The sequence below is a fragment of the Chenopodium album genome, chromosome 15, assembly GCF_948465745.1.
Source record: "Chenopodium album chromosome 15, dcCheAlbu1.1, whole genome shotgun sequence".
Classification (NCBI taxonomy): Eukaryota; Viridiplantae; Streptophyta; class Magnoliopsida; order Caryophyllales; family Amaranthaceae; genus Chenopodium; species Chenopodium album.
The window spans coordinates 1,935,672-1,963,065 of record NC_137848.1 but is presented as its reverse complement, the minus strand read 5'-3'; the positions used below and the strand labels follow the sequence as shown (position 1 = coordinate 1,963,065).

Below are 27,394 nucleotides of genomic sequence, written 5' to 3'. Positions count from 1 at the left end.
GAAAAGGAAAAAAAAAAAATTGATTTGAAAAGTCTTCCTTATATATATATATATATATATATATATATATATATATATATATATATATATATATATATATATATATATATATATATATATATATATATATATATATATATATATGTATATGAAAATGAATATTAAATATTAAAAATTGCAATGGGTTTTGGCCGCCCGCTTGTAAAAGAACAAAATAACCCCTATAATACTAACTGAGGGCTTGTTCACTTTAACTTCAATTCAGTTTCAATCAGTTCAGTTCAGTTCAACTCCTAATTTCCTTCTCTTATAAAATATTCATTTCAGTCTAGTTCATTTCAGTTCAGTAAATGTGAACAGGTCCCGAGTAACCCTTGGTTACATTGATCGAGTAATTAACTCCTATAACACTAACAAAATAACCTCTGTAACACTATTGAAATAATCCCTATAATACTAACAAAATAAATAATTCTATGATGATAATCACTAGTCATGTATAACAGTATAAGAATTTGTGATAAAATTGATGATATGTTAAAAATATTAAATTAAGTAATTTTGTAATTTTTAATTACATTGATAGTACAAGTATTTATTTGTCTGTCTATTTGTTGGAGTTTTACGTTTTTTTTTTTTAATTTGAAAGATGTTTAGTGGTTATATCCCGGCCTTGTTGATAGTTTTAAATTATTACTTGTTTTATCTTACGTTGTACTAGTATTAATTTTAGGTTTGCTAATTGATTCCCTAGATCAGGAGATTCGGGACTACGACATGAGCCGCACATCTTCAACAACTATTTAATTGGTAAGTCACTTAATAAGTTATTAATTTACCAAATTGAGGTTGCATTTGTGAAAATGGCCAAACACTTGGGGGCATGTTTGACAACTACTTTTAGATAACCTTTAATTATGACCTACGAAATATTTAATACGTGGAACGATGATGGTGAAAAAAAAAAAATTGAATTTGTGTATTTGAAGAAAAATCAAATGTTAATGCAATCCAAATATAATCATCTTGATACTTTTTCTTTGATACAATTCAACTTACCATTCATTACACTCGGGGAATGGTTTTGGGAGGTATGGAAATTTAGGAAGAAAACAAAATTTTGTGATTGAAAATTGCATTATTCTAGACACTTGCTTACCAAATTAGACTTAAAATTAGATTTCTTGGCAATACTACAAGTTCTACAACCAAAAGGGATGTTAATATTAGCCAAAACATTAAAGCATTCAAATTATATTGTTTGACAAAGTAGTGATGGGTGAGAGCTTTTAACTTTTGACAAAGTAGTGATTCGATCACAATAAACTATCGCATAATAAAATTTATTTTTTGATTAGTGCTAGTCAAAGGCTAAGCTACCAAGTTTTCCTTTAAATTTTTAACATCTAATTTGTGCCATACACTGATACACATTTACCATATAGCTGCCTATAAGTATATATATACCTCTGCATACAGTTACTAATTGATTGGTAATTAAGTCTGTATAATGAATACTCGCACAACTACATACTCCCTTTAATTTGTTTTAAAAAAATGTCTCATTTTCTCTTTTAAAATATTCACATACACCACTTTAAATTCTGTTGATGTTAAATACATAAGATGAAATATAGTCATGTGAATACTTCTTAAACACATCTCAAAGTATAGTTTTTGAATATCCACATTTTATAAATTATTCTTATCATATAACTAATATATAAAGAAACTTTTAGTCAGGTCATGAGGCAGCGACACTTGGCATTTCAACTTTTCGTCAAGTGTCGCGCCACGTTGGATAGATTTAAATACACTTCATCAAATAAAAAGTTAGTTTAGAATTCTATTTGGATAGAATTTTAGGATAAAATTGTTAGTTTAAAGTTTTATTTTCGATAAAATACCAATATTTCAGATGTACAAATTGAATTATAATTTTATTCAAAAAAAATTATTAGATTATAATTCTCAAAAATTATCACATATATTTATTTTTATATCATAATATTTTTTTGGAGCGAATGAAGTAGTTCAAAGAGTAAAAAATACATCTATAATATATACTAATTGGTTAAAATAATATACTTCACAATCTAATAGAATTTTATTACTATGTAGACATGTCAATTAAGGTTGGGTTATGAGTCATCTCGAATTGGGTCACTTCAGGTTACAAGTCAAGAAATGTTCAACACTTGCCTAAAGTTTTGGGTTCGGGTCAACCCAATGGGTTTTGAACATTTATTTTTATTTAATTTATTTTTTGCTAATTTTTTTATAATTTTTTTCAAATATATTAAACCAAACATTTCCACCAACATTATTATTAGTCATTACATGTCTACTAGATAGCAAATCGTCACAAAAGCACATCAATTCCTAACTTTTTTTTTTTTTTGAAAAAATTCCTAACTAATTTATTTGATATATAGATTAAAAATTTATCTTAAAATTCAACATACAACCCGGACATCGCACCGGGCATAAAACTAGTTAACAATTAATGCCAAATGTGCTTGTCAAACTATTATATGTGGCTAGTCACATGGTGTGGTCAGCCATCATAGAGGTTACTTCATTAGTTTTATAGAGGTTAGGGCCTATTCTATTCAGATTATTTTCAATTCAGTTCAGTTAAATTCTTAATTTTCTTCTCTCATAAAATATTCAGTTCAGTTCAACTCCAATAAGTTTAGCTCAGTTTAGTCAATCAGAACAGGCCCTACTCGATCGGTGTTACAAGGTTATTCGTCAGTATTATAGGGGTTACTTAGTCGTCATTATCATAGGGATTACTTTGTTACTCCGTATTTTACAAACAGACACATGATGTGGCTAACCGTATACAAAATATGATTTTTTTTTTTTAAAAAAAAAAATTCTTTTTGTATGATGTATTAATGTGTGCCACCAAATTTAAATTAATCGTCACCACTAGCTACTGTGATGTTCTGGTGGGAGCCTCTCCAATACATCCAAGCTAGAATGATGTCAAAGCTAAGGTTGTTAGGGCATGCATGATGCATGTGAAAGAAGCAAAGTCAAATTTTATTAGGGCATGCCAATATAAGGGAATGAGGGACACATAGTACAAACTACTTATTTAGAAACTACATATGTATAACGTGAAAAATACCATGCCAAGTGTAAAAATAAAAGGTGAGATAGATACCTTCTGATGTCAAGTCTGATAATTCCAAGGTTACAACAAGATTGAGTGTTTTATTCTAAATTGAATTAATATATTCAACCGAAGCTACAAGTATTAAAAAGTGGGTAGCATTCAAATTAAGGGCATGTTCACATTTACTTAATTTCAGTTCAGTTCAGTTCAGTTCAGTTCCAATCAGTTCAGTTCAGTTCAGTTCCAATCAGTTCAGTTCAGTTCAGCTCTTAATTTCTCTCTCACATAAAATATTCATTTCAGCTCAATTCAGTTCAGTTCAGTTCAGTTCAGTTCCAATCAGTCCAGTTCAGTTCAGTTCAGTTCCAATCAGTTCAGTTCAGTTCAGTTCAGCTCAATTCAGTAAATATGAACAGGCCCTAAATACTCCTTAGTTTTATAATAATCACAATACTTTAATTTTGGAAAATTTGCAAATTGTAGGATTTATAGCCATTTAAAGTTAGTATTTTGAAAATTACAGTCATTTTTTTTAAAAAAAAAAAATTGCAAATTGCAGCCCAAAAATTCTTATAAATTGTAAATTGCACTCCGATTTAAATTTTTCATCGGTTAGCGTGTCAAAAAATATTCGGTTAAGATTTTAGGGGTCATTTTAGCTCTTAAGGATCCGAATTGAGCTCGGAATTAGCAAAAAAAAATAACGTAAGTGTCTCGTTTTTACAGCAAAAAATAGTTGCCCAAAAATCGATATATTTTTGTTATGCAAAACGATGCACTTACATTATTTTTTTTTGTTAATTCCGAGCTCAATTTGGACCTTAAGGACTAAAATAGACCCTAAAACCATAACCGAATATTTTTAGACACGTAAACCAATAAAAAAGTTAAATTGGATTGCAATTTACAATTTATAAGAACTTTTGGGCTGCAATTTGCAATTATTTTTTTAAAGGGCTACAATTGGCAAATTTTCCTTTAATTTTTGCTCTATTTATAATTTTATATGCTTTTTTTTACTATACTTTTTATCAATATATAAAAATCATATATTATCGTGTTAAATATTTTTGATTGGTGGCTATAGGGGTGGCATCGAGCTAAGTTTCCTAAAAAAAGTTCATATAAGATAAAATTCAAAAAAAATAAGTTTTGATAAAGGTTATCTAGTTACGAGATCCTATTATGTACACCCGGATGTACGTTAATTTATTGTAAAACGGATTAAAGTTATGTTAAATGTATTTAAAGTATTCTTTACACTAAAAAAGTTATTGTTTTTCAAACAATAAATTTATCTTACAAAGAATTTATAATGTATTAGATTAATCATAGGAAAAATTGTCATTAATAATACAACCTTTGTGCCTTTTTTTTAATAATACAATCTTTTGATTATTTTTTAATAATATAACCTTTAGAGGTATTGCTTTTAAACAAGACATAACCGGATGCAGCGCAACCGAATAATCAAGTTAATACTGCCACGTGTCGCTATATGATTGGCTTAAGTAAGATTTTTAAGTTTTTTTTTTCCATTTTCTCTCTTCTTCCCCAAACACCACCACTGCTCCACCCTCTCTCTCCATCCCTACCACCACTACATCACTCGTTCTCATCCCCACCACCAGAATCGACCCTACCCTTTCCCGACCACCGCTTCCAACCTCCACCACCAGACTGAAACTCCTACATAACCCACCAACCAGCCTCGATGCCACCCCTATAGCCCGTAATTAAAAATATTGATAAAAATAAGTTTCCTAAAAAACTTGAGATAAGTTCAGTTAAGTTCATATAATATAAGTTTTAAAAAAATAAGTTTTGATAAAGGTTATCCAGTTACGAGAGCCTATTATGTACACCCGGGTGTACCGTACCCCCGACGTCATTTGCTCATTCAATCCACAAATGAATAAGCAAATAAGCAAATAATCCCGGATGTACGGTACACCCGGATATATATAACAAATTCTATCTACTTACCAATTACAAATTACAAAGAAAATGAGTAATAAGAATACATTTGGAATATTTTTTTTCTTTTTTTGGAAATCAACACATTTGATTTTTTTTTTTTTTTTTTTTATAAAACTCTAAATTGCTTGTACAAGTACTTATAGAAAATGAATACGGAGTAGTTAATTTGACTTTTCAAAAAAAAAAAAAAAGAAAAAAAAAGAATTGAAGAAAAAGAAAAACCTTCCAAAACGTATCATCAGCATTTATGTCAACTCACGTAACACACAGAAATGAAGCAAAACAAAGTGTTGAAAATTGCCAGCTAATTAAAACCGTGTAACAAGATAAAGCCAACCATTTATACAGTATACAATTACAGATCAAGTTTAACTTATCCAAAAACAAATAAAGAGTGGAGTAATTATTACTAACTATACTTTAATTTGCTGACTGATTTAGACTTCAAACTAACCACACAAAAATTATACAAATTCCAATTCAGTCTAACACGCTTTTGTCTAGGTTTGAACTTTGTGCTCCGACTTGTCTCCTTCTTTACGTAGTAGTTAGCGTACCCATTTTGGATTTCTTCTACACTTTTGGTTATTACGGTGTAACAACTAGTGTTTAGGCCGGAGCATGCTCTCGCCAAATCACTATACAATTAGGTTTGTTTATATGCCGCATCATTTATACTCTGTCCTTTCCCTTTAAATCGGTTATCATATACTCCCTCTGTCCCTATTTTTTTGCCCCATTTGACTATGCGCGGTCTTCAAGACACGTTTTAAAACGTCTATATCTTTATTTCCATATACGTAAAAATTATAAAAACATAATATTAATAAAATATACAATGAGACGAATCTAACAAGACCACTCATGACCATATTATCTTTTATAGATTAACGGTAAATTATGGTCAAAAATTTTAAAGTTTGACTCAAAAAATGGCAATGGGGCAAAAATAAAGGGACAGAGGGAGTACTTATATATTCCGTAGTAACTTTAAAGTTTGTAACTTTTACTTCGATCTTTTTGAAAAAATGGTTAATTATACTACCCTGTTTTTATTATTAGTGTGAATTGAAGGAGGTCAAGACTCGAGAGGAGAGTATGTGTTATTACGTACAATCAAGAATAGGGGTGAGCATATAGCAAATTTAATTGAGGACTTACTTAAATAATTTTTATTTTAAGGAGATGATACAATATATCGTTCTTTTATAAATGCTACTCCGTGCCTAATTAGTTAAATATAATGGATTAATAGATTAAAAATTAGCTTAATTTATTACGGAGTACAAAAACAACAATAGTAACCATTAAGGAATTAAAAAAGTTGTTAGGAAAGGATTTTAAAACCTAAATGGAATTTAACCAATAACTAATAACAACCGCAGACATAATTATATCTTAACACTAGACACATGTCATGCATGTTTTCATTAAAAAATCTTTCTCCAAAACAATAAATGATGTCACATTGTTATGATTTTAATTTTATTCTACTCGTACTAAAATTAGGATATTGCTAACGAGCGCCCTTGGGCGTTAGATAAGGAATAATTATATTGGTTAAAATAGTATTAAGTTATGAATGCATAATAAAATTACGCGTCGTTCGGTGTAATTAATATTAGTTTTACTCTAATATTTCCACTTTTAATTATGTTATAGCTGACCATAATTTTAAGGCAAAAGCTAATAATGCCCCAGGGGTGCTTATTAGCTTTTGCCTTAAAATTGTGGTAAGCTATATTATTATTAGTATTAATTTTCAAAAAAATAAAGTTGCATTACACGAGACTAATCTAATACTCCGTATAACCTAATAAGGTTGTGCCAATCAAAAAAATATAAGTAGTATGTATTGAAGCTTTTTAATGCAAATGACGTGCTGCTCGGAAACGGATAAGAGTCATTAGACAAAAAATTGTGAAAAAAAATTGACCACGAATTCCATCCACTTTTGATAATCTTCTTTATTTCTTCCTTTAATAAGAAAGTCCAAAAATTATCAACGCAGCTTAAAAAAAACCCTTAATACTAAGGTTTAAATCAATCCAGCTTGGGTTAGAAAACAAATTAAATTAAATACAGAGGACTTTTTAACCAAATAAAAAATAAAAATTAAGAAAGTTCTTCCAAATTTGATTAAACAAATACTTGTACATGGTCAAAATGTTTTTTTTTTTTTTTTTTTTTTTTTTTTGGTGAAGGAAAGGGGCAAGCTCCATGTACATGGTCAAAATGTGACTCCTCACAACAAATAATCTTAAATTAGTTGCCATAAGCTGTAGCTCCACTGTGTAGTTTTAGAAAGTTCTTTCGAAGTTGATTAAATTTTATTCCATCACTTTTATTTATTATAAATAAAATTAATCTATTTAATAAAAATCATATAACAAATATATTATAAACTAGATTTGTGCCCGTGCGATGCCCGGGTTGTTTATTGAATTTTAAGATAAATTTTAATTTATATATCAAATTTTAAAATAAATCATTGATACAAAATTAGTTAGGAATTGATGTGCTTTTGTGACGATTTGCTATCTAGTAGGCATGTAATGACCAATAATAATGTTGGCGAAAATGTTCGATTTAATACATTAAAAAAATAAAAAATTAGCAAATAAATTAAATAAAATAAATGTTCAAAGCCCGTTGGGTTGACCCAAACCCAAAACTTTGGGCAAAGGTTGAACATTTTTTGACTCGTAACCTGAAGTGACCCAATCTGAGATGACTCATGACCCGACCCTATTTGACAGGTATACATAGTACTAAAATTCTATTAGATTGTGAAGTATATTATTTTAACCAATTAGTATATATTATAAATGTATATTTTACGCTTTGAATTACTTCCTTCGCTCCAAAAAATAATATGATATAAAAAATAATTTATATGATAATTTTTTAGAATTATAATCTAATAATTTTTTTGAATAATATTAGAATTCAATTTGTACATCTGAATTATTGGTATTTTATTGAAAAAAAAACTCTAAACTAACAATTTTATCCTAAAAATCTATCCAAATAGAATCTTAAACTAACTTTTTTATCTTATGAAATCTATTTAAATCTATCTAACGAGGCGCGACGCTTGGCGAAAAGCTGAAACGCCAAGTGTCACTGCCTCGTGACCTAGCTAAAAGTTTAGCTTTATATATTAGTTATATGATGGATCTAAAAAAATATTTGAATTCAACAAATATATAGCATATAAATAAAGATTATTTGTTGGTAACTTATAATAAAGATTATTTAATCATAATTATTTATTAATATTGTTCGTAATCCATCTAATTAATTTTAATCAATTCAAGACCAACAAAAGAGTATTTCAATTTTAAACAAACCTTAACTCCTTAGGTAATATAATTTGGTGCAAGTAGTTATATATCAAATTAAAGTAACTAAAGTGTGTATTGCCTTATAATTATCTTTAAATTGTTTAAACCCTTTATAAGTTTTAAGTTTTATGGTTAACTTTAATTAAACGGATTTTTTACCAAATGCCCCTGAGTTATTTTTTTATTCACCATACACCCACAACAATTTTCAAATTCACCGTATGTCCCTGAATTTATCAAAAATGTTACAAAATGCCCAAATGACTAACGGACGTTAACTCCGTTAGTCATTCAGACTTAATTTGCCACATGGCAACCTATGATTGGCTGCCATTTATTTATTAATTAAATTTTAAAATAAATATTTAATTAATAATAAAAATAAATAAAAAAAACCATCCACCACCACAGCCCAGCCCCAGCCGCCATGGAAGCCACCTGAACCCTTGCGCCGGCCACTCTCCTCAGTCCCCCCTACCCCCACCGACGATACTGACATCGGCAACCACTTCTCTCCCTATCGCCGCCCTTCTCCTTCCCGAAACCACCTTCCCCCAACCCTAAAACCCCATCCACAACTTGAAAAAACCTTTCTCCCCTCCCGATGGTGCCCAGCCGGCACCCAGCCAGCCCCCAAACTCCATCCCCTACGCTGGCGAAGCTTGTTCGCCCATCCCCCTACCATCTCCAATCACTTTCCCCCCTTAAACCACCATCCTCGGCACCTTAATTAAACCCCAAAATCGAAATCCCCAAATCGAAACCTTAGATTTCGATTTTGGGGTTTTCAATTTTGGGGTTTTGGAGTGGTGGTTTAGGGAGGGGGAAGGGCGATTTGGGTTCACCGGTGCGGGGAGGGGTTCTTAGACACCTGCGGTGGGGTGGATTTTTTAGGGAGAGAGGAGAGGGTTTTTCGATTGGGGGTTTTTGGTATTTTTTGCGGTTGGGAATAGAGGAGGGAGGGGGTTGTGGAGGGAGGGGTCACGCCGGCACCAGCGCGGAGGAGGGGGTGGATGCCGGCACCGGTGCGGAGGAGGGGGTGGACGCCGTCGGTCGGCTGGCAGGGGCCTGGGTTGATGGGGAAGAAAGGTGGCTGGGGTTTTTTATTTTTAAGTTTTTATTTTTTTTATTATACAATTATATTAATTAATTAAATTAAAAAATTAAAAGAAAACCAATCTCAGCATGCCACGTGGCATATTTAGTCTTAATAACTAACGGAGGTTAACGCTGTTAGTCATTAAGGGCATTTGGTGACAATTTTGTTAAACTCAAGTGTATACGGTGAATTTGAAAATTGTTATGCGTATATCGTGAATAAAAAAATAACTCAGGGGCATTTGGTGAAATATCCGTTAATTAAACTACTTTGTTTGTGTGTATGCCCTAAGGTGGAATTTGTTCCGAGCTATTTCAGTTTAAGTTGTACGAAGTACAAGTTAATTAGTTCTTTGGTAAAATTTTATGTACGTAGCTTCTAAACATAGATTAAACAAAACTCATCTTCATAAATGTAACAAATTGATATAGCTCTTCGTTAATTAAACAAAAATGTAGAAAATGTTCATATGCAGTGTTATTTTTTATGTTGTTGTTATCAAACATAACCATTCCACAATATCCAGAATATCATTCCTCGAATTAAATTAATGTAACTTGTAGGTTTTATACACACACATACACAAAAAATAAAAATAAAAAAAAGGAATAATAGTTCTCTTCAGCTTAATTTCAGTTCAGTTCAGCTCCTAATTTCCTTCTCTCATAAAAAAATTCATTTCAATTCACTTTAATTTAGCTCGATTCAGTAAATCAGAACAGACCCTTAGAGTTCGTTTGACATCGCTGTGGTTTTCTGTTTTTTGATTTTTTGTTTTCTAAAAGTATATTATATATGTCACATAATGAATAAAAAATTATTTAAACTTATTAAAATCATCATAATTTTGAAAACTGACAACAGAAAAATGGAAACACCTTTTTCTTGTTTCCTGTTTTTGGTTTTAATTTTCAAAAAAACAGAAAACTGAAAACCAAAAATAATACCAAACAAACCCTTAGTTATTCTTGTTTTTCATGTCAAATTCCTGCACTACTTTTTTTTGAATTGTTTCCATACTTTCGCATTGCATGTTAATTACGTACAATACTGCACTTGTAAGTTGTAATTGTGGTGCACCCAAAAGAAAGATAATGCGCAACTTCAAAGTTAAGCCACCGTTGAGCACATTTGATATTACCCTGTTGTATTAATGATCAACTATCATAATTAACCACATACGAATCTTAATAGATTTTGGGATTCAATGTTCATAATCATATACTACAAAACTAGCTCTAGACTAGCTATTTAAAAAGTACTAACCACATACTCTAATAATCACAAATTTTCTAATAATTTACTAATCTATACTTCATCCGTTTACTTTTAATTGATATATTTTTTTAGTCACTTTTGACAATGCACAAATTCAACTATTAATATCTTTAACTACCGATAAACAAGATGTTCCGAAAATATATATGTATTGTGACGAATCTAACAAAAATCCACATGACTATACTTTTTATTGTGTATAATAACTCAGTAACTCACATAACACAGCCAAAAAAAAGTGTGTGAATCGTGCTAAAGTCGAAACGTATCAACTAGAAAAACAAAGGAAGTATAATACGTAGGAGATTACGTTACCCTTTAGAATAATAAATCATAATTTTAGGTTTTAGCTTTTAGTGATTGACCATTGTTTTGAAAGTATTGTCCAATTGTAAAGCTAATTAAGATAAGATAATAGTGGTAATTAAGCTTGAAATTTTTATTTAATTTTATTTTTTAAAAAAAAAGAGCAAGAAAGATGCAACGTGGCAAGATGTGAAAGGATAAAGTTAGAAAAGGTCGGCCGAAGGAAGAGTGATGATTATGAACACGGTCAAAGAATGAAAAGTACATTTTGCTGCATGAATGCCGCCCCTCATCCTCCTATTTTTCATCCCCACCAACGCCCCTACTATACCGTATATTCTTCGTTTATTACACTATTAGTTTTTAGGGTTGTTTTTATTGCGTGTATGATTTTATATCATCGTTTATATCATGATACTCCTTCCGTTTTATAATAATAGATACATATAATTTATTTTTTTTTATTTTTTTTACTATACAATTTTGATTATAGTTTTTTTTAATTAATGTATAATTTTTACTAATTTAGTAATCGATAATTAAATTTATTAATGTTTGAAATATGCAATGACAAAAAAATACATGATATAAGAAGTTTTTAGGGTCGCATATAAGAGTCTGTTCACATCTTAGAAATGAGTTGAACTGAACTGACATAAATATTTTATGAGAGAAGGAAATTAGGAGCTGAACTGATTAGAGCTGAATTGAACTGATTGGAGCTGAACTAAACTGAACTGAAATTAAATTGAAGTGAACATGCCCTAAGTTTGGCTTTATTAACTCCGATCCGACCCAATATGAAGCCTTTTTCGTGCTGAAATTAAAACCTCCATTGGTTCATCTGATTTTGTCTTAAATTATTTTGCTTTATTATATTTGAACTTATTTTATTGTATCTAATCTTAATTTATTTTACTTTATCTGAACTTCAGGAAAATAACTAAATAAGATAAAAATAATACGAAATAATCAAATCCTAAGTAAAGATAATTTTTTTTTTTTTTAAATGAAGATAGAATGTATTTTATTTATTTTTTTAATTTTTGTAAAAATATAACATTCTAATTGGAGTCTTAGATTGATTTATAGAGGAGTGAAAAAATTATCTCCATTTTGGTTTTATTTTCTATTTTGATATGAGAGCACCCTTAGAAAGAAGGAAAAAAAATGTGAATCCATTTTATTATTCCCTTTTTATCGTAATATTTTTATTCAATTGTGACTTTCAATCTCAAGATTGGAGGGTGGGTCAGCTGGTGTTTAAACAGACTACCTCCTTTTTTCATTACATCGGCAATGAAATCAACCTGTTTAACGAAAATTCAGGGGTTTGTTGAGAGGTTGTTTTAAGCTCATGTGAGAGTGCATTTATGAAATTAACTTTTAAATTTTTTTAGCAAAATAATATTTTAAAAAATTGGACATTTTAAGAGGAGTTGGAAAAGATCCATTCTCAATACAAGAAAAATGTGACTCTAATTTCAAAAGTAATATGGGGAAGACAATTTTAAGACCATTCAACCAAAAAAAAAACGTTACAATTTAGAAGGGAATGCATTTAATTAAATTATGTTATAACCTCTCGTAAAAAAGAACTTACAACCACTCTGTCAAAAAAAAAAAAAAAAAAATGTTATAACCACATATAGGTTAATTGATAATTCATTCTTAAAAAAAAAAAATAAAAAAAATAAGGAGGTTAATTTATGACTCTCGTGTAGTGTGGTCCTCTTTTCAGTTACACAGTTTAATTTGAAAAGATTGTTTCAAGAAATTAGCGATTTCATCATTTCATGTAACAAGTACGCATTATTAAGGAAGCAACTAGGTTAATTTGGTCGTCATGTAAGTAATTAAAATCTTGGTACTTGCTAAGTGGTCCAAATGTTCAATCAATATAAAATTTAAGTTGCCTAAGCTATTAATGCAAGATTTATTCATTTGACTAATAAAATTGAGGTTGTGCTCAACTGCTCATTCATAATACCTAAGATTGGGTCCAAATTTTTAATTTTTTTGCGTTAATGAAGTTCAGAAAGTCGCTACATGATACTTAAGATTGGGTACTATGTTATAATCCATATTAAAAACTTAAAATTGAATCTTGTTTACATCATAATTTCGAAAAGTATGTCATAAAGTGTATGTATCATAGTAACATATTGTTTTTTTTTTCTTTTTTTTTTTTTTTTTTTTAACAATAGTAACATATTGTTTTGGTAGACTGATGATGGCTAATTATTTCAGTCACAAGTCTCTTCCCTTAATACTCTGAAAAGTTTATGCAGCATTAATATAAGCTACATGAATGTACTAGTTGTACGTTGGCACTTCATTAATTTCATTATACAGAGTATAATATACTAGCTAGTATAATAGATTAATAGGGTATAACATTAATTAAGTTTGTGTTTATTTTTAATTATCTTTAAGATTAATACCAAATAATAAGTATATGGAGTATTTTATTCTGAAATATGGTCTTTAATGTTTTTATTATCAAATGTTAATATGTATAATTATAAATTCTTAAATGGACCTGGTTCACACTAATTATTAAAATAAAGGTTATTATGTTGAAATAAAAGTTAGTGTGACATTAAAAGTTATAAGAGGTTAATTTTAATGAAATTTTTTAATATAATGGTCAATATGAATAATAAAGACTACTATGTTAAAATTAGGTCACTATTCAACATAATGTCGTACTTTAAGTTCATAATAATATTAAAGGTCATATAAGTTTTTAAAAAGGTGACTATGTTAAAAATAAGGTTACTATATTAAAATTAGGGGTCACTAAATTGAATATAATGTCAGTTACGTGTGTATAAATCATAGGTCCACAATAATATTATTGCGGACCAAGTCGGTCCACGCAAGATTTTCTGATGTATAATATTCCATTTGTTCGTAAAAAATGGTTATATTTGTCACTTTCGGCGTTTCTCTTTGTTGATTATGTTTCAATTATTTTCTAGATTAAAATATTTGTTTTAACATTTTTCCTTATATATACCTACTTCCAATACAAATATATATTCTCATTTACATGGAGAGTAAGGGATTAGTTGGTAGAGTTTTTCTGTGTCCTGGTTTGATAGAGCTTCTCTCCCGGTTTTAGAAGAGTCTAGGATTAATTCTCATTGGTCACCATTACTCATCCTTGTGGGTTGTGGCTCTCTAAATAAATAAATTAAACACCAATTTTTTTTAATAATAATCTCATTAATTAATATATTTACTTACTCCCAAAATAAATATTCCTATTTGCAAAATTATTTTACTTATTGCATTGTAAATATTCTAGTTCTACCGTTTAATTATTATCTCAATACTTTTTTTTGAAACCTACTATCTTAATACTTGATATATGTGATATCTAATAATTACTTTTCATATCTTATTTTTCTTAATAATCTTGTAAAATCACTAAATGTAACAATATTTTTCCCAGAAGTGAGTAATACTTAATATATTAATACCAAATTCAATTCGCAAGTAGATCGAGATTGTCACTTCAAATTTTCAAAGTGACTAGAGTTGATTTTTTTTTTTTTTTTTTTATGACCCAGACTAGAGTTGAAATTTAATTAAATAAATTCTTATGGTGAATATGATTTATATTATGGAGTCATCGATCTTTCATTATGGTTAACTAAAATTTTTTTACCTTCCTTTCACAATAAAAATGTTACATATAAAATAAATTTATATTCAATAAACTATCAAATTGAATGGTAAATATAGAATAAAAAATGATCATATGAAAATCGATCAGGAAATTAAAATTTTTGTTCAATCGAACAAAAAGAAAGTTCAAAATAATGCAATGATATGGAGATTTTAAAAGGTGGTAGAAATCAATTAGATGGTTGCATTTTAGAAATGATTTATCAAGATGAAAGGAAGATTATATCACCAAAAGGAGTGACCTTAATGGATATGGACAAAGGTATCTATGGTGTAAATATACTCAATATTATACCTTTGTTTCCCGAGTTAAGATAACAAATGGGGTTCAATTTTTTGATAAACATTGTATTTGGGCTTCAACTTTTTTTTACTTTGTTTTTAGAGTCTAGGTTAGAAATTTCGGTGAGTTAACCTTAGTTTAACTCACCGTTAACCTTACATAAAAAAGTTAGACTCTGGTAAAAAAGTTAGACTCCTTATCTAATAAATTTATACCCTTAATGCATTTAATTATAGAAATAACTAATAAATTTTATACAAAGATTCCAAATTAATAATAAAAGTTAATACAATTTGGAATACATATACCACTTTTTCAAATTAATTTGGTTCTCTAAATTACTATGAATAATTTAGATGCTTTTAAAAAAAATGTTTTTTTTTTTTAATTTGACAAAAACACTTTTTTTTTTTTTATGGGTGACAAAAATTATCTGATTTATTTTAAACAATAAAATAATTTTGTAAGACTTAGTAATTTATAAAAATAAATATTTTTCATAAAAAAAATTAATATCATAATTATTTACAAAATATTTTTTAATTTTTTTCTGTATCTGAATTCTCTAAAATAAGGGTGCGATAAAATCTCTAAAAAAAAATTCACAATAAGGGCCTATTCACTTCAGCTTAATTTCAGTTCAGTTTAGTTCAGTTCAACTCCAATCAGTTCAGTTCAGTTCAGTTCAATTCAGTTCAGTTCACCTCCTAATTCCTTCTATCATAAAATATTCATTTCAGTTCAGTTCGATTCTCAGCTTAGTAAATGTGAACAAGCCCTAATACGATATGTCAATTATGCATATTCCTTTTTTTTATTTAAATTTAAGTTTAATAAATAAGATTCATATTTTATTAAATTGTTTCAAATCTTAGTTGTATTAAAAGATTTTACTATTGATTTAATTCTTAGTATTATTATCAATTTTACACTTTTAATTAGTGAAAAATTGTCTTAAAAAATTGTGAAATATAACAAAATTTATTGATTCTCTTCTTATTACATATTTATTGAAATGAAACATGAATTATTATTAAATAACAAATTAGATAATTATGTATTTTGCTTACACTACCCAAATAAAAAAAAATAAAAAAAAATAACAACCTAAGTTAAATTATTATCATTTTAAAAAGTATCATAAAGGAAATGATATCACTATAACTAAAAAAAAAAACTAGAAGGGTCCAAGTTTTTCAATTATTCTAATTGGTTATTTTATTTTTTCGAAAAAAAAAAGAAAAGAAAGATTTTTTTTTTTTATTGGTTAACTAGAAGGGTCAAAGTTTTTTAACTAAGGGTCTAACTTTTTTACACACAATTAATTAAATCTCACTGGAAAAACTATTCTAGACCCCAAACACTAAGTAGAAAAAAGTTACACCCCAAATACAATATTTTCCAAAAAGTTGGATCCCAACTATGATCTTACCTCTTTGTTTCCCTTTAATTAGATAACCTATTTTATATAAGCATTTACCAATAAAATTAATTTAATTATTCATATAATTAATTAATAATAAGTAATAAAAAGTACTTGTACAGAATAGAAAGTTGATCTATTCTTGCGTTGTTAAAAGTTTGGCTCAGTTTTTATTTGAGTGTTTTAGAAAGTTTAATTCACTTTTGCTATATTCCATTTTTGACAAATCTGATCTTTTTTGCTACCTACTGAGTCATATATATATTCACATGTCTAGGTATTTAAGATACATTTATGTATCGTATTTATTCAATTCCTTAGTTTAGCATTTAGGTGATATTTGCATGGTTTATTCGGTGTGTTCTAATGTTCCTCGTTTGCAAGTATTTGGTGTTTTCGATGATTTTATCATGAAATTTTAATTATAATTAATAAACATGGAGGATGAAGGAGAATGCTCCAAGATCATTGCTTATCTCTTAAGGACAGGTTAGAATTAGAAATTTAGCAAAGTGTTATTGAAAGAAGTGAGTGCATTATTTTGTTTCAAAGTTTTGATCCACAAATGATAACAGAGACCTGATTCCGATTGGGTTGGAAATTACACTCAAAGAGTTTTCCAACTATATAGGTCATCACAAGCCTATATTCGACAAGAATTGCAGGATTTATGATGCTTAAATTTGAAGATTGTTGGAGACTTGGAGCACTGATTTGTACCCTATTTGCCAAAACAGGTGATCTTGCCCAAATGGTTTGCCCAAAACAGGGGAAGCAACAGGCGATCTTTATTTGTTTATTGATGTATAATTTTTTAGTTTTTTATTATTATTGTGATATCTTCAATCATGACAAATTGTGTTAGGTTCAATCATGTGTAAACATAAGGTAATAAATATTCCCCACTCTACTCCTAATTTTTTTTTTTGCAAATTAAAACCTCTTCACAGCTCATTTGTTCTGTCACATAAAGAGTTTAAGGATATGATTTTGAAAAAAAAAATTAATTAATCAGCTCTGATACCATGGGAATATAGTGGAGGCTCTATCCAATTAGGGAGCCTAGGAACTTATATATATAATAAACAAAAATATACACTATTACATTTGTATCATTTGCAAGCCGCCTCTTCATATCCTCTCTCTAAAGATCCAAATATTTCCAAAGGTTGTTGCTTTTGCAATTTAAGCATTGTCCATCTCAATTCAACAAAAGTAATGTATGTTTTTCTTTGTATTTCTTTTAATTGAGTGCAATATATTAATTATGTGTCGTTGAAAGTTAGGAATCCTCCCATTACAATTAAATCAAATCCATAGTTAATGTGATAATCAAGAATCAACACATGGCATAAAATCAAGGATATCAAGTGCGATTGCTACCCATTATTATTATTATTATTATTATTATTATTATTATTCCATAGACTTATGTAAATCAATTTAGAGGAAAGAATTCTTTTATTGCAAATTTAAATACACGAGATTGGGAGAAGGGTGTACTTGAGACGAGAAACAATTTAAATCAAAGGCCACGATTGGAGGAGGACAAATAGGTTCAGGGGAGGGGAGATCCATGACTTTATAAATATTTTTTTCAAGCAATTCTATATTTTTTTCATTCAATTTTGATGAGTACTGAAAATGAGATGAACTCGGAGGAGTATAGAGAAAAAAAAAACCTAAGGTCATGTAACCAACTTGCACTGTTATTGCCGAAAAGTAGATTATTATCTTACAATAAACTTTTAGTTTAAGGATTTAAATTGGCAAAAATAAAGTTTGTTTCTCACAATTTTTTTAAAAAATTAAAACTTATATTCTATTTTTTTTTTAAAAAAAAGCCTCTTTTGTTTTTAGTGAACACCATACTAAATAACATTTGATCTATTTTTATTATATATAGGAAGGGCTTGTTCACTTCAGCTTAAATTTAGTTAAGTTCAGTTTAGCTCCTAATTTCCTTCTCTCATAAAATATTCATTTCAGCTCTATTCAGTTCAGTTCAGTTCAGTTCACTTTAGTAAATGTGAATAGGCCCCAAGACGTGATGAAGTAGTTTGTCCACATAAAAAGATATTTTTAGCTCTATTAATTTTATAATTTAAATTTTAATAATCACTTCAATTGTTCACCATGTTCTTAAGATTGACCTACAAAAACAACTCAATGAAACATTTAACAAAATCACAAAAAAAAAAAAAAAAAAAAAAGTTTTACTAGTTGCCCAAAACATTAAAATATTTTTTTTAATAAATACAATCAAACAAAAATTGATGTATATAATCTATAATTATGGACTAAAACCAACCACAACCAATTATATTCGACACCGAAGCTAATTAAGGTTGGGATATATACTGCATAAATTCAATAATTAACCCTATTCTGATCTCTTTGTCTGATATTAACCAAACCTATATTATTTGGTTGTTTACTAAAAAAAATTATTTACATTGTATTTAATTTTTTTTTTACTAAATTAATATTTTTACAATCCGCTATTGTATTTGTTCTTTAAAGTAAATGATTTTTTCTAAACTTATTATTTTATATTTATCTTGTTTTCTAGACTAAATTATTTTGTCTAAACTTAAAATAATTTTAATGATTTTTTTTATTTTTTTTTTAATGGTGAAGAGAACATAGACTTACAATTTTTTAAGAATTGAAATAATTTTCATTTCAAAAAAATTCTTTTTATAAATAGGAATGGATGAGTGCATGATATTCATATGAACTCTCTATAATGCTCTTGTGTCCTTTAGCAAGTAAATTATACACTGCACTGTGGAAGTTCAACAGAGTGAATAATAACAAAATTAGAAAAATTCCTAATAAAGCTAAGTATAAACTAGGTCGTGTAGGCATAATGATTTATTTTACTTTTAATTTTAAATTATTTTTGTTAGTTTTATATTACAAGATTTTAGTAATTGATTTGATCATTATTATCTTTTTTTTTTTTTTCAAGATTAATTTTTTAAATTTTATTTATTTACTAATTTTCACAATAAAAGGAAAAAAAGTTGATGAGTGTTCCATGTCCTTTTTAAATCATCACAATTTTTAGTAGATCAATCACCATGGATGTTCTATGGTTAAACACTTATTAAAATCAATCACATGTATATTTCCTTCAACATCATCAACAATTCATTAATTACAACTTCTTCTTAATTACGACAACTTTGTATAACTCACAATTCAATTCACATTATCTCTGTGATGGAAAGTAGCTGCATAAATTATTATTTTTGTCGGTATATATTATAGATTTATGAAAATATATGTCATTATGGCAATGGCACAATAAGAAAAAACCCAAATAGATTCAAGACTGAAATGCAATGTTTTGACTAAAGTATTTATAACAGTATGTAAAGTTCTTGTAGTAATATTAACAACATCTCAATTCTAGTTTTACAAAAATTTCAGATAATAACAGAAAAAGAAATGACCCACATAGATTTGGCGGCGAGTAGCAACATCTCAATGTTAGTTATCTAAAGTAGAAAATCGTTAAAATCTAAACGTAAATGCATAAAAACCGTTCATACCGTTTACCTCTTTACCAGATAATGAGTTTTATTGCTCCTATAACATTGGAGAATCTGAATACCGTTACATAACCACAATATCTCAATAATAACTAACTGAAATCTTTTGTAGCGAAAGACAGTTTTATAACTTACCCACAAAAAGCCTCAGGAGAAAGCAAAGTAAGATAATAAGGTCCATTCGCCTATAAGATAGGAGAATCTAAATACCGTTATATCAACAAAGTTGTTCCATACTATGCCAAATCACTGCAACTAACGACGACACTGTAAGAACACATTGACATAAAGTTTTAGAAAGAGAGCAAGAATAGTAAACTCACACGGTTCCAAGTTTCCAACAGACACATAGATTACGACAATATTAGAAGACAACAGTGCCAGTTTCCTATTAAACGAAAAAGAGAAAGAATAGTAAAATCACTTAGTTCCAACAGCGAGCAGATACAGAGTATACGGCGACAGTAACAACAACAGAAGACAATTGCGCCGTCTTACTATTAAACGAAAGTTAGTTGATAATCAAATCAAAACTTTAGTAGAAACCGACTAAGGTTACCTAAATTATTAATCCCTAATTTGCCATAATAAGACTAACTAATTCTCCCAAATCCAAAAAATTAATGAAATTTTTTCCAAAAGTAAAAAAAGAAGTTGAAGAAGAGACCCCAAGAGTGAGAGAGGGGATAAAAGGGCAAAGGGGAGAGAAAGGGGACCCCATATGCTAAAATGATATGCGCTTCCAAACAGAGCCCCAAAAAAAACTCAAAGCCGAAGGAAGAGAAACAACGAAAGAAAGAGAGATGATTTCCATTTTTTTTGCAGAAGAGAGAATCCAAAGGACGACTTAAATTAACCAACTCTTTCTCTTTCTCTCTCTCTCTCCTCTCTTTCTCTCTCTTCTCCCCCCTTTTCTTTCTTCCTCTGTTTTCTTGATTCACTGAAACTTCTCTTCATTTACAGCAGTTGCAGCAGAAAAACTACCCAACCCAAAGTACTCTTAAAACTGCAACTAAACTGATAGATAGATAGATATAGATAGATAGCCCAACCTCAAAAAATCAAAAGTTTGTGTACACAGAAATTTAGAGAGAGAAAGTTCAGATTTTTTTTTTTTCTTTTTTTGGGTTTTGATTCAACCCAATCAAATTCTGAGAAAGAGGGAGAAGTGGGTGTTTTTAATATTTTTTTTTTTTTTTGGATTTTGTATTTGCTCCAATTTAATTTTTTTTTGGGTTCTTGTTATTTTGCCCAATCAAATAACCCTTCTTCCTCTGTTTCTTTCTCTCTTTATCCAATTCGTAAGTCCTGTCTCTTTCCTTCTAATTTCTTTTTTCATTATTTTTTTCTTAAAGTGTGCAGATCTAACCCAATTGTTGTTCTTCAAATGGATTTTATTTTTTCTGATCTGAATTTGAGAGATCTATTTGTATCATTTTATTGCTGATTTAGTCATTTTAATTTCTTATTGAATTTTTTTTTTTCATTGGCTTTCTGGGTTTGTTTTTAATTGATTAATCCCATTAAAATGGGGAGAAAAAGAAGCAAGTTCTAGACTGAAAGAAACAATTTTTGATTTTGGTTACAGGATTATTCAATTGAGAAAAAAGGAAGAATTTTTGAGGAGCAAATTAATAAGAGTACATTTGGTTTAATTATTCCGCGCTTTCTGGATCGTTGTTAATTGGATTCGGATCGGTACGCTTTCTAATTTTATCTTTTTATTAGTTATTTAATTTTTGTGGGTTGTTATGTTTATGCTTTCTTAATTTGATTAAATTAGAAAAAAAATAAATAAATTTGTCCTTGGTTTTATTTCTTTTGATTTTGATATGAATCTGTATTTGATTGAATAGGTGCGTTTAATTGGGGGGTTGTGATTTGATTTTAAGGAGAGAGAAATTGAGGAATTTGAAGAAGTTTGGATTTGAATTTGATTGGGTTGGATTGGAATTTGAATTGGGTTTTTGATTGGGTTGTTATAATTATATTGACTTGTTGCCCTCATTGGGGCTTGAATTAGGTTATAGACATGTTGGAGGGAAGATCTTGCTTGGTTTCGAGGGTGTTACCGAGCTCTTGTGAGCAAGAAGGGAAGTGGGGTTACATGAATTGTCGAGTCGGAGTTGAAGTCGAAATCTCGAGTGGCAAACGTCGTTTAGAGAGTGATCGTGAAGGTGAGGGTGGGTTGAGGAAGACCACTAAGGTTTGTGACACCGAGGAGGGACTCTCAAGAGCTCAATTCGATAAGCTTTCGTTGTCTCGTCCTCCGGTTGTTGGTCATTCTGATAACCAACGCCAAGGTAGCAATCGTTCTGATATGGATTGCTTGATTAATTCTATTGGCCGTGACATGACGATTAATTGTCTTCTTCGATGCTCTAGGGCTGAATATGGTTCAATTGCTTCTTTGAACCGGAGCTTTCGCTCTCTGGTTAAGAGTGGTGAGATTTATAAGTTGAGGTGGCAGCATAACGTGATTGAGCATTGGGTTTACTTCTCTTGTCGCCTCCTTGAATGGGTGGCTTTTGATCCAGCTAGTCGCCGCTGGATGCAGTTGCCCAGGATGAATTCGAACGAATGTTTTATGTGTTCGGATAAGGAGTCCTTAGCTGTTGGGACTGAGCTTCTTGTCTTTGGGAAAGACCTTATGGCCCATGTAATTTATAAGTACAGCATACTAACAAACTCTTGGTCGTCTGGGATGAGCATGAACTATCCCAGATGTTTATTCGGGTCAGCTAGTCTTGGTGCAATTGCTATATTAGCTGGTGGTTGTGATTCTCAGGGCAACATTCTTAGTTCTGCAGAGCTCTACAATTCGGAGACTCAGACGTTTGAGACCCTTCCGAGCATGATTAAACCTAGGAAGATGTGCTCGGGTATATTCATGGACGGAAAGTTCTATGTTATTGGTGGTATTGGGGGCAATGATGCTAGGGTTCTAACTTGTGGTGAGGAGTATGATCTTACCACTAGAACTTGGATGGAGATTCCTGACATGTCCCCTGGAAACCGTGGGGATGCCCCTGAGAATGGTATGCCTGCTGCAGCTGAGGCACCTCCACTGGTAGCCGTTGTAAATAATGAGTTGTATGCTGCTGATTATGCTGGCATGGAGGTTAAGCGATACAATAAACAAACAAGGGAGTGGGCAACAGTAAAGAGACTGCCTGAAAGAGCTGGCTCAATGAATGGTTGGGGGCTTGCTTTCAAGGCATGTGGTGATCGGCTAATTGTTATTGGTGGACCAAGGGCACATGGAGAAGGGATCATTGAGGTTAATTCTTGGGTGCCTAGTGAGGGTGCTGCTAATTGGGAGTTGCTTGGTACTAAGCAGTCGGGCAGTTTTGTGTATAATTGTGCGGTCATGGGTTGCTGAGGAAATTGAAAACAATAGGGTGTTGGTGCCATTGATTTATTCATCCAAAAATGGTGCTCTCCAAAACAATAGATGTTGCAAGGGTTGGTTTGTCCATGAGCCGGAGGAATTCGTGCTAATGGGGTAATTATCTTGATGTTTTTTTTTTTTTTTTACTTATTTCCATTTGGCCAGGGGAGAATACAGGGAGTAATTAATTTCTGATTTTACTACCAAAGATTCAAATTGAATGTTTTAGGAGGTTTTGGGGTTTTCTCCCTTTTACTTTCATATGATGAATATTTTCTTCTTCTCATTGAATTCTGGGCTTCTTCCCCGTTTCTAGTAACTTCGAGATAAAAACTTCAACAGTTTATTGTCATGTAGCACAGAGACAGGAATTTTAATAATTTCGAGTACCAATACATGGGGTAGATTTTTCACCAATACCATTTTTCTTTTTAGCTTTCCTAAGGTTACAAGAGTTTTATTTATTTTATATCAGTTTCTTTATCTTTGATTTTCATGGCATTGTCACAAAGGAGAAAATAAGCTCCACATTGTTTTATGTATCTTCTACTTCTTTTGTGCAATTTATGTGCTATATAAATTTCATCTTCCGCATTCAGTTTCTGATTCGATGCTCTCAATCTCGAATTTTGTCTGTCAACTTGAGTTCTGTTGCTGAATTCGTGATCGTCTCACTTTGTATGCCTAAACATCGATGATTTCTGTTGAGATTGATCTATTGATTGATGGGGTTGCTACCCAGGCATTGATTTGACACATGATCATAGTTTTGGAATTTGATTCTGTTACTTGTATCTGTCCAGTTTTTTGACTTTGAAGAATATAGAACTGAATATGTTTTTATTCTTGGCATTGGAATCTGCCTTTTCATGTATTTTGAAAGCTAGTGTTAGAAAAACTTCTAACAATCAATTTCCTTGGATTAATATATGTCAAGTTGACGATCCTTTTTAAACATATTCCATTAGCCTGATTGTCGATACTGTTTTCTGGTTGCTCCTGGTTTCGTCGAGAGAAAAGGTGCAGGAACTAGATATGAGTGTGAAGAATAGTTTTAATCACAGGGCGTAAGCGTAATGTAGTAACTAACAAGCAAGGTACAACTGAATAAGACAGGAGAAAAAGAGAGAAATGTGCTTCTCACCCTAAAATGGGGTATCTAATCCGGTTGGAGGTTATATCAATTATGTCACAATTTGATGCAAAGTTAATTGCATATTGTGAATGGTGCTCCTTTTTTTAGTTGTTGATGTTGATATAAAATATCTTACTTTGGAATTTTGTTTTTCTACTGTAGTTTTAGAGTACATGAATTCGCCACCTTTTTTTTGCCAGTCTGGTAGTCGTTCTTGTCTGTTTACAAAGTATGGTTCTGGTTTAGACGAAAGGTTTTACCAGAAAAGAATTTCCGTATAAGTCATTTGAATGCTTTCCAATGTCGTAGATATAGATAGTTCACGGACCGGGACTTTTTTCGCCGGGAAGAAGGGGGTTGAGTCGACTGGCCGGGGGCTTGTAATTGTTAGATGGTAACTTGGTAAGTGGTGTACTGTGTTCCAATGAATATGTTCTCTCAAAATGTATACTTTGTGCTATTATACGTATTATACAAAAAGTATACTTCTAACAATCGTGGTAACTTTATCAAAGTATAGCTTAGTTTAGTGATAAAATTTGTATCTCACAGCCTTGAGATTTTGGGATCAAACCCAGTATTGACACTTTAAGACGGCGTTTTCCTTATCCTTCTCCTAATTTCCAACTTAGTATGACCCTTCTCCTTATCAACCAAAAAAAAAAAAAAAAAAAAAAAAATTGGTAACCTTGAGTAAGGTTTAGCTAAGATCCTAAGGTGTGGGTTTGAATGTTGCAAAGAGAGTTCTCAGTGGTAGTAGCTTGGCTAGTGGGGATACCCTGACATTTCTTCTCTACTCCTAAGTACTTGACCCATAAAGTATTAATCCTAAAGGAGTAAAGGTTGTTATGTACACTCGGGTGTATAATGAACTCAATTATTTTTTGTGCTTATTTTGATTGTTAAAAGGATGATTATTGCTTAAAAGTTTATCCTTGGATCCGAATTTATTTAAAATATTTTAAAAAAAACCGTTATAATTGAGGTTTGGTTAAAGAGTTTTTCCTTACCATCTCGCTAGACGTAATCCGGACTAAAATAGTATGTTGTTTTATTTTATTTTATTTTATTAAATCTAGTCTAACACTGTATTTCTCGTATTGTTAGCATGAGTTATTATATGGTAATCTATAGGGATGAACATAACAAGGTACCCAGTTGAAATTCCGGGAACTGGAACCGGAACCTGTTGCAACAGGTTCCTCAAAATGAGAACCGGAACTTGTTTAACAGGTTTCTGGAAAGTGGGAGTTCCGGTTCCGGCTTAGGGTACCCTGTCTTTCAATATATTTCGTATATTTTTTGCAAAATTATTTCAAAATATATTGGAAGGTCATAAATTTACAACTCTTACAACTTGAAAATACATCAAACCAAAAATAGTTATTTACCAAATATAATACATATATTTATGACTATTATTTATTTATTAATTTATAAAAATTTGGACTTAATTTGATATATAATTTGTGTTTAAATAATACTTAGGTTACAGGGTACCCTACAGGTTCCGGTTCTAAAAATCGAGAACCTGAACTGGAACCTGTTGCAACAAGTTTCCCATTTTACTACTCGAAAGCGGAACCTCTTGTATAGGTTCCTAACAGGCTCCGATTCCGATTCAGGGTACCTTGATTTTTTGCTCACCCCTAGTAATTTTATCTAACTTGGCCACTTGGGTACCTCCTTTTGGCATTGAATGATTTACCGTTTATGTAAATGTTAATCTTTTCATAATTGATACTACAACGAAGGCAATATAAATATAGCAAGAACATGACATAAAAAGAAAGATCTTTAAAGGGCCATCCTCTTTGACTTGTAAAAATCAGTTTCTCTTTATTTAAATTCAAACTGATTTCAATCAATAAATGTCAGTTTCGTTCACTAATTAAGAATCATTTTCTTTTTAATCGAACAGTTTTTTTATTAGTAAAAGTGGATAATTGTATGTCTTCTTTTTTGGAATAGTGATAATTGTAGATGATAAGCTCACTAGAAAATCTTTATTCATGCCATTACATTGAGATTTTAGCATCAAACCTCATTCAATTAAAACCACATATATTACCATCTTTGCTAGAAATAAACCATGATATATTAATCCACATTTATATATAAATACATACAAGTATTAGAGTATAAAAATAAAAATAAATCTAAAAAAAACATTGTTGTCATTGCATTCTAATTAGTTACAATTACAAAAAAAAAAAAAAAAAAAAAAAAAAGTCTTTTACACCATTTAATACAGAGTATAAAAACAAAAATAATAATCAAAGTATCACTTGAGGCAATGCACAGATAATCATACACTAGTTTGATTTTTATTCTTTTATAACTTTATAGGTAACTTTGATTTATATTGGGATAATTTTAAGGAAAAAGATATATGCAGCCCTTAAGGAGCTAAAAATGAAAAGAGTTGACAATAAATAAACATTTATTACACCGATTTATTTGTGAATTGTCGATAAATTCCTAACTTAATACTAAAAAAGGAAGTATATTAAATGCTTATTTGCATCCCTTATTACCTTAATTCTAATTACTTTAGGGTGACTTTACAATCTAGATCGGAGTGTAATATTAATTGTACAACTAATATAGTAAAAAGTTTGTACAAAATCTAATGACATTTGTCTTTTGTACCAAAAAATGGCATTCTTTCCTAAACAAAATGGCATTTGTCTTCCATGCCAAAATTAAAATTTATTTTTTTAAAAAAAATGCATCCAGTTGTTTTTTTATTTTTTTTTAATTTTTAAT

General features: G+C 30.0%; 1 protein-coding gene across 1 annotated transcript; it reads left to right on the top strand.

The window, feature by feature from the left end:
* The first annotated feature begins 20,817 nt into the window (after window positions 1-20,817).
* On the top strand, window positions 20,818-23,984 carry LOC145582661 (Galactose oxidase/kelch repeat superfamily protein). The gene is made up of 3 exons (XM_081639648.1): window positions 20,818-21,400; window positions 21,688-21,797; window positions 21,956-23,984. The coding sequence occupies exon 3, from the start codon at window positions 22,132-22,134 to the stop codon at window positions 23,479-23,481; it is 1,350 nt and encodes a 449-aa protein (XP_081495774.1). The 5' UTR covers window positions 20,818-21,400; window positions 21,688-21,797; window positions 21,956-22,131; the 3' UTR covers window positions 23,482-23,984.
* The last annotated feature ends 3,410 nt before the right edge of the window (window positions 23,985-27,394 follow it).

What these genes read in the sequence shown, in the direction of transcription:
- LOC145582661 (XM_081639648.1), top strand. Translation starts at nt 22,132, where the DNA reads ATGTTGGAGGGAAGATCTTGCTTGGTTTCGAGGGTGTTACCGAGCTCT.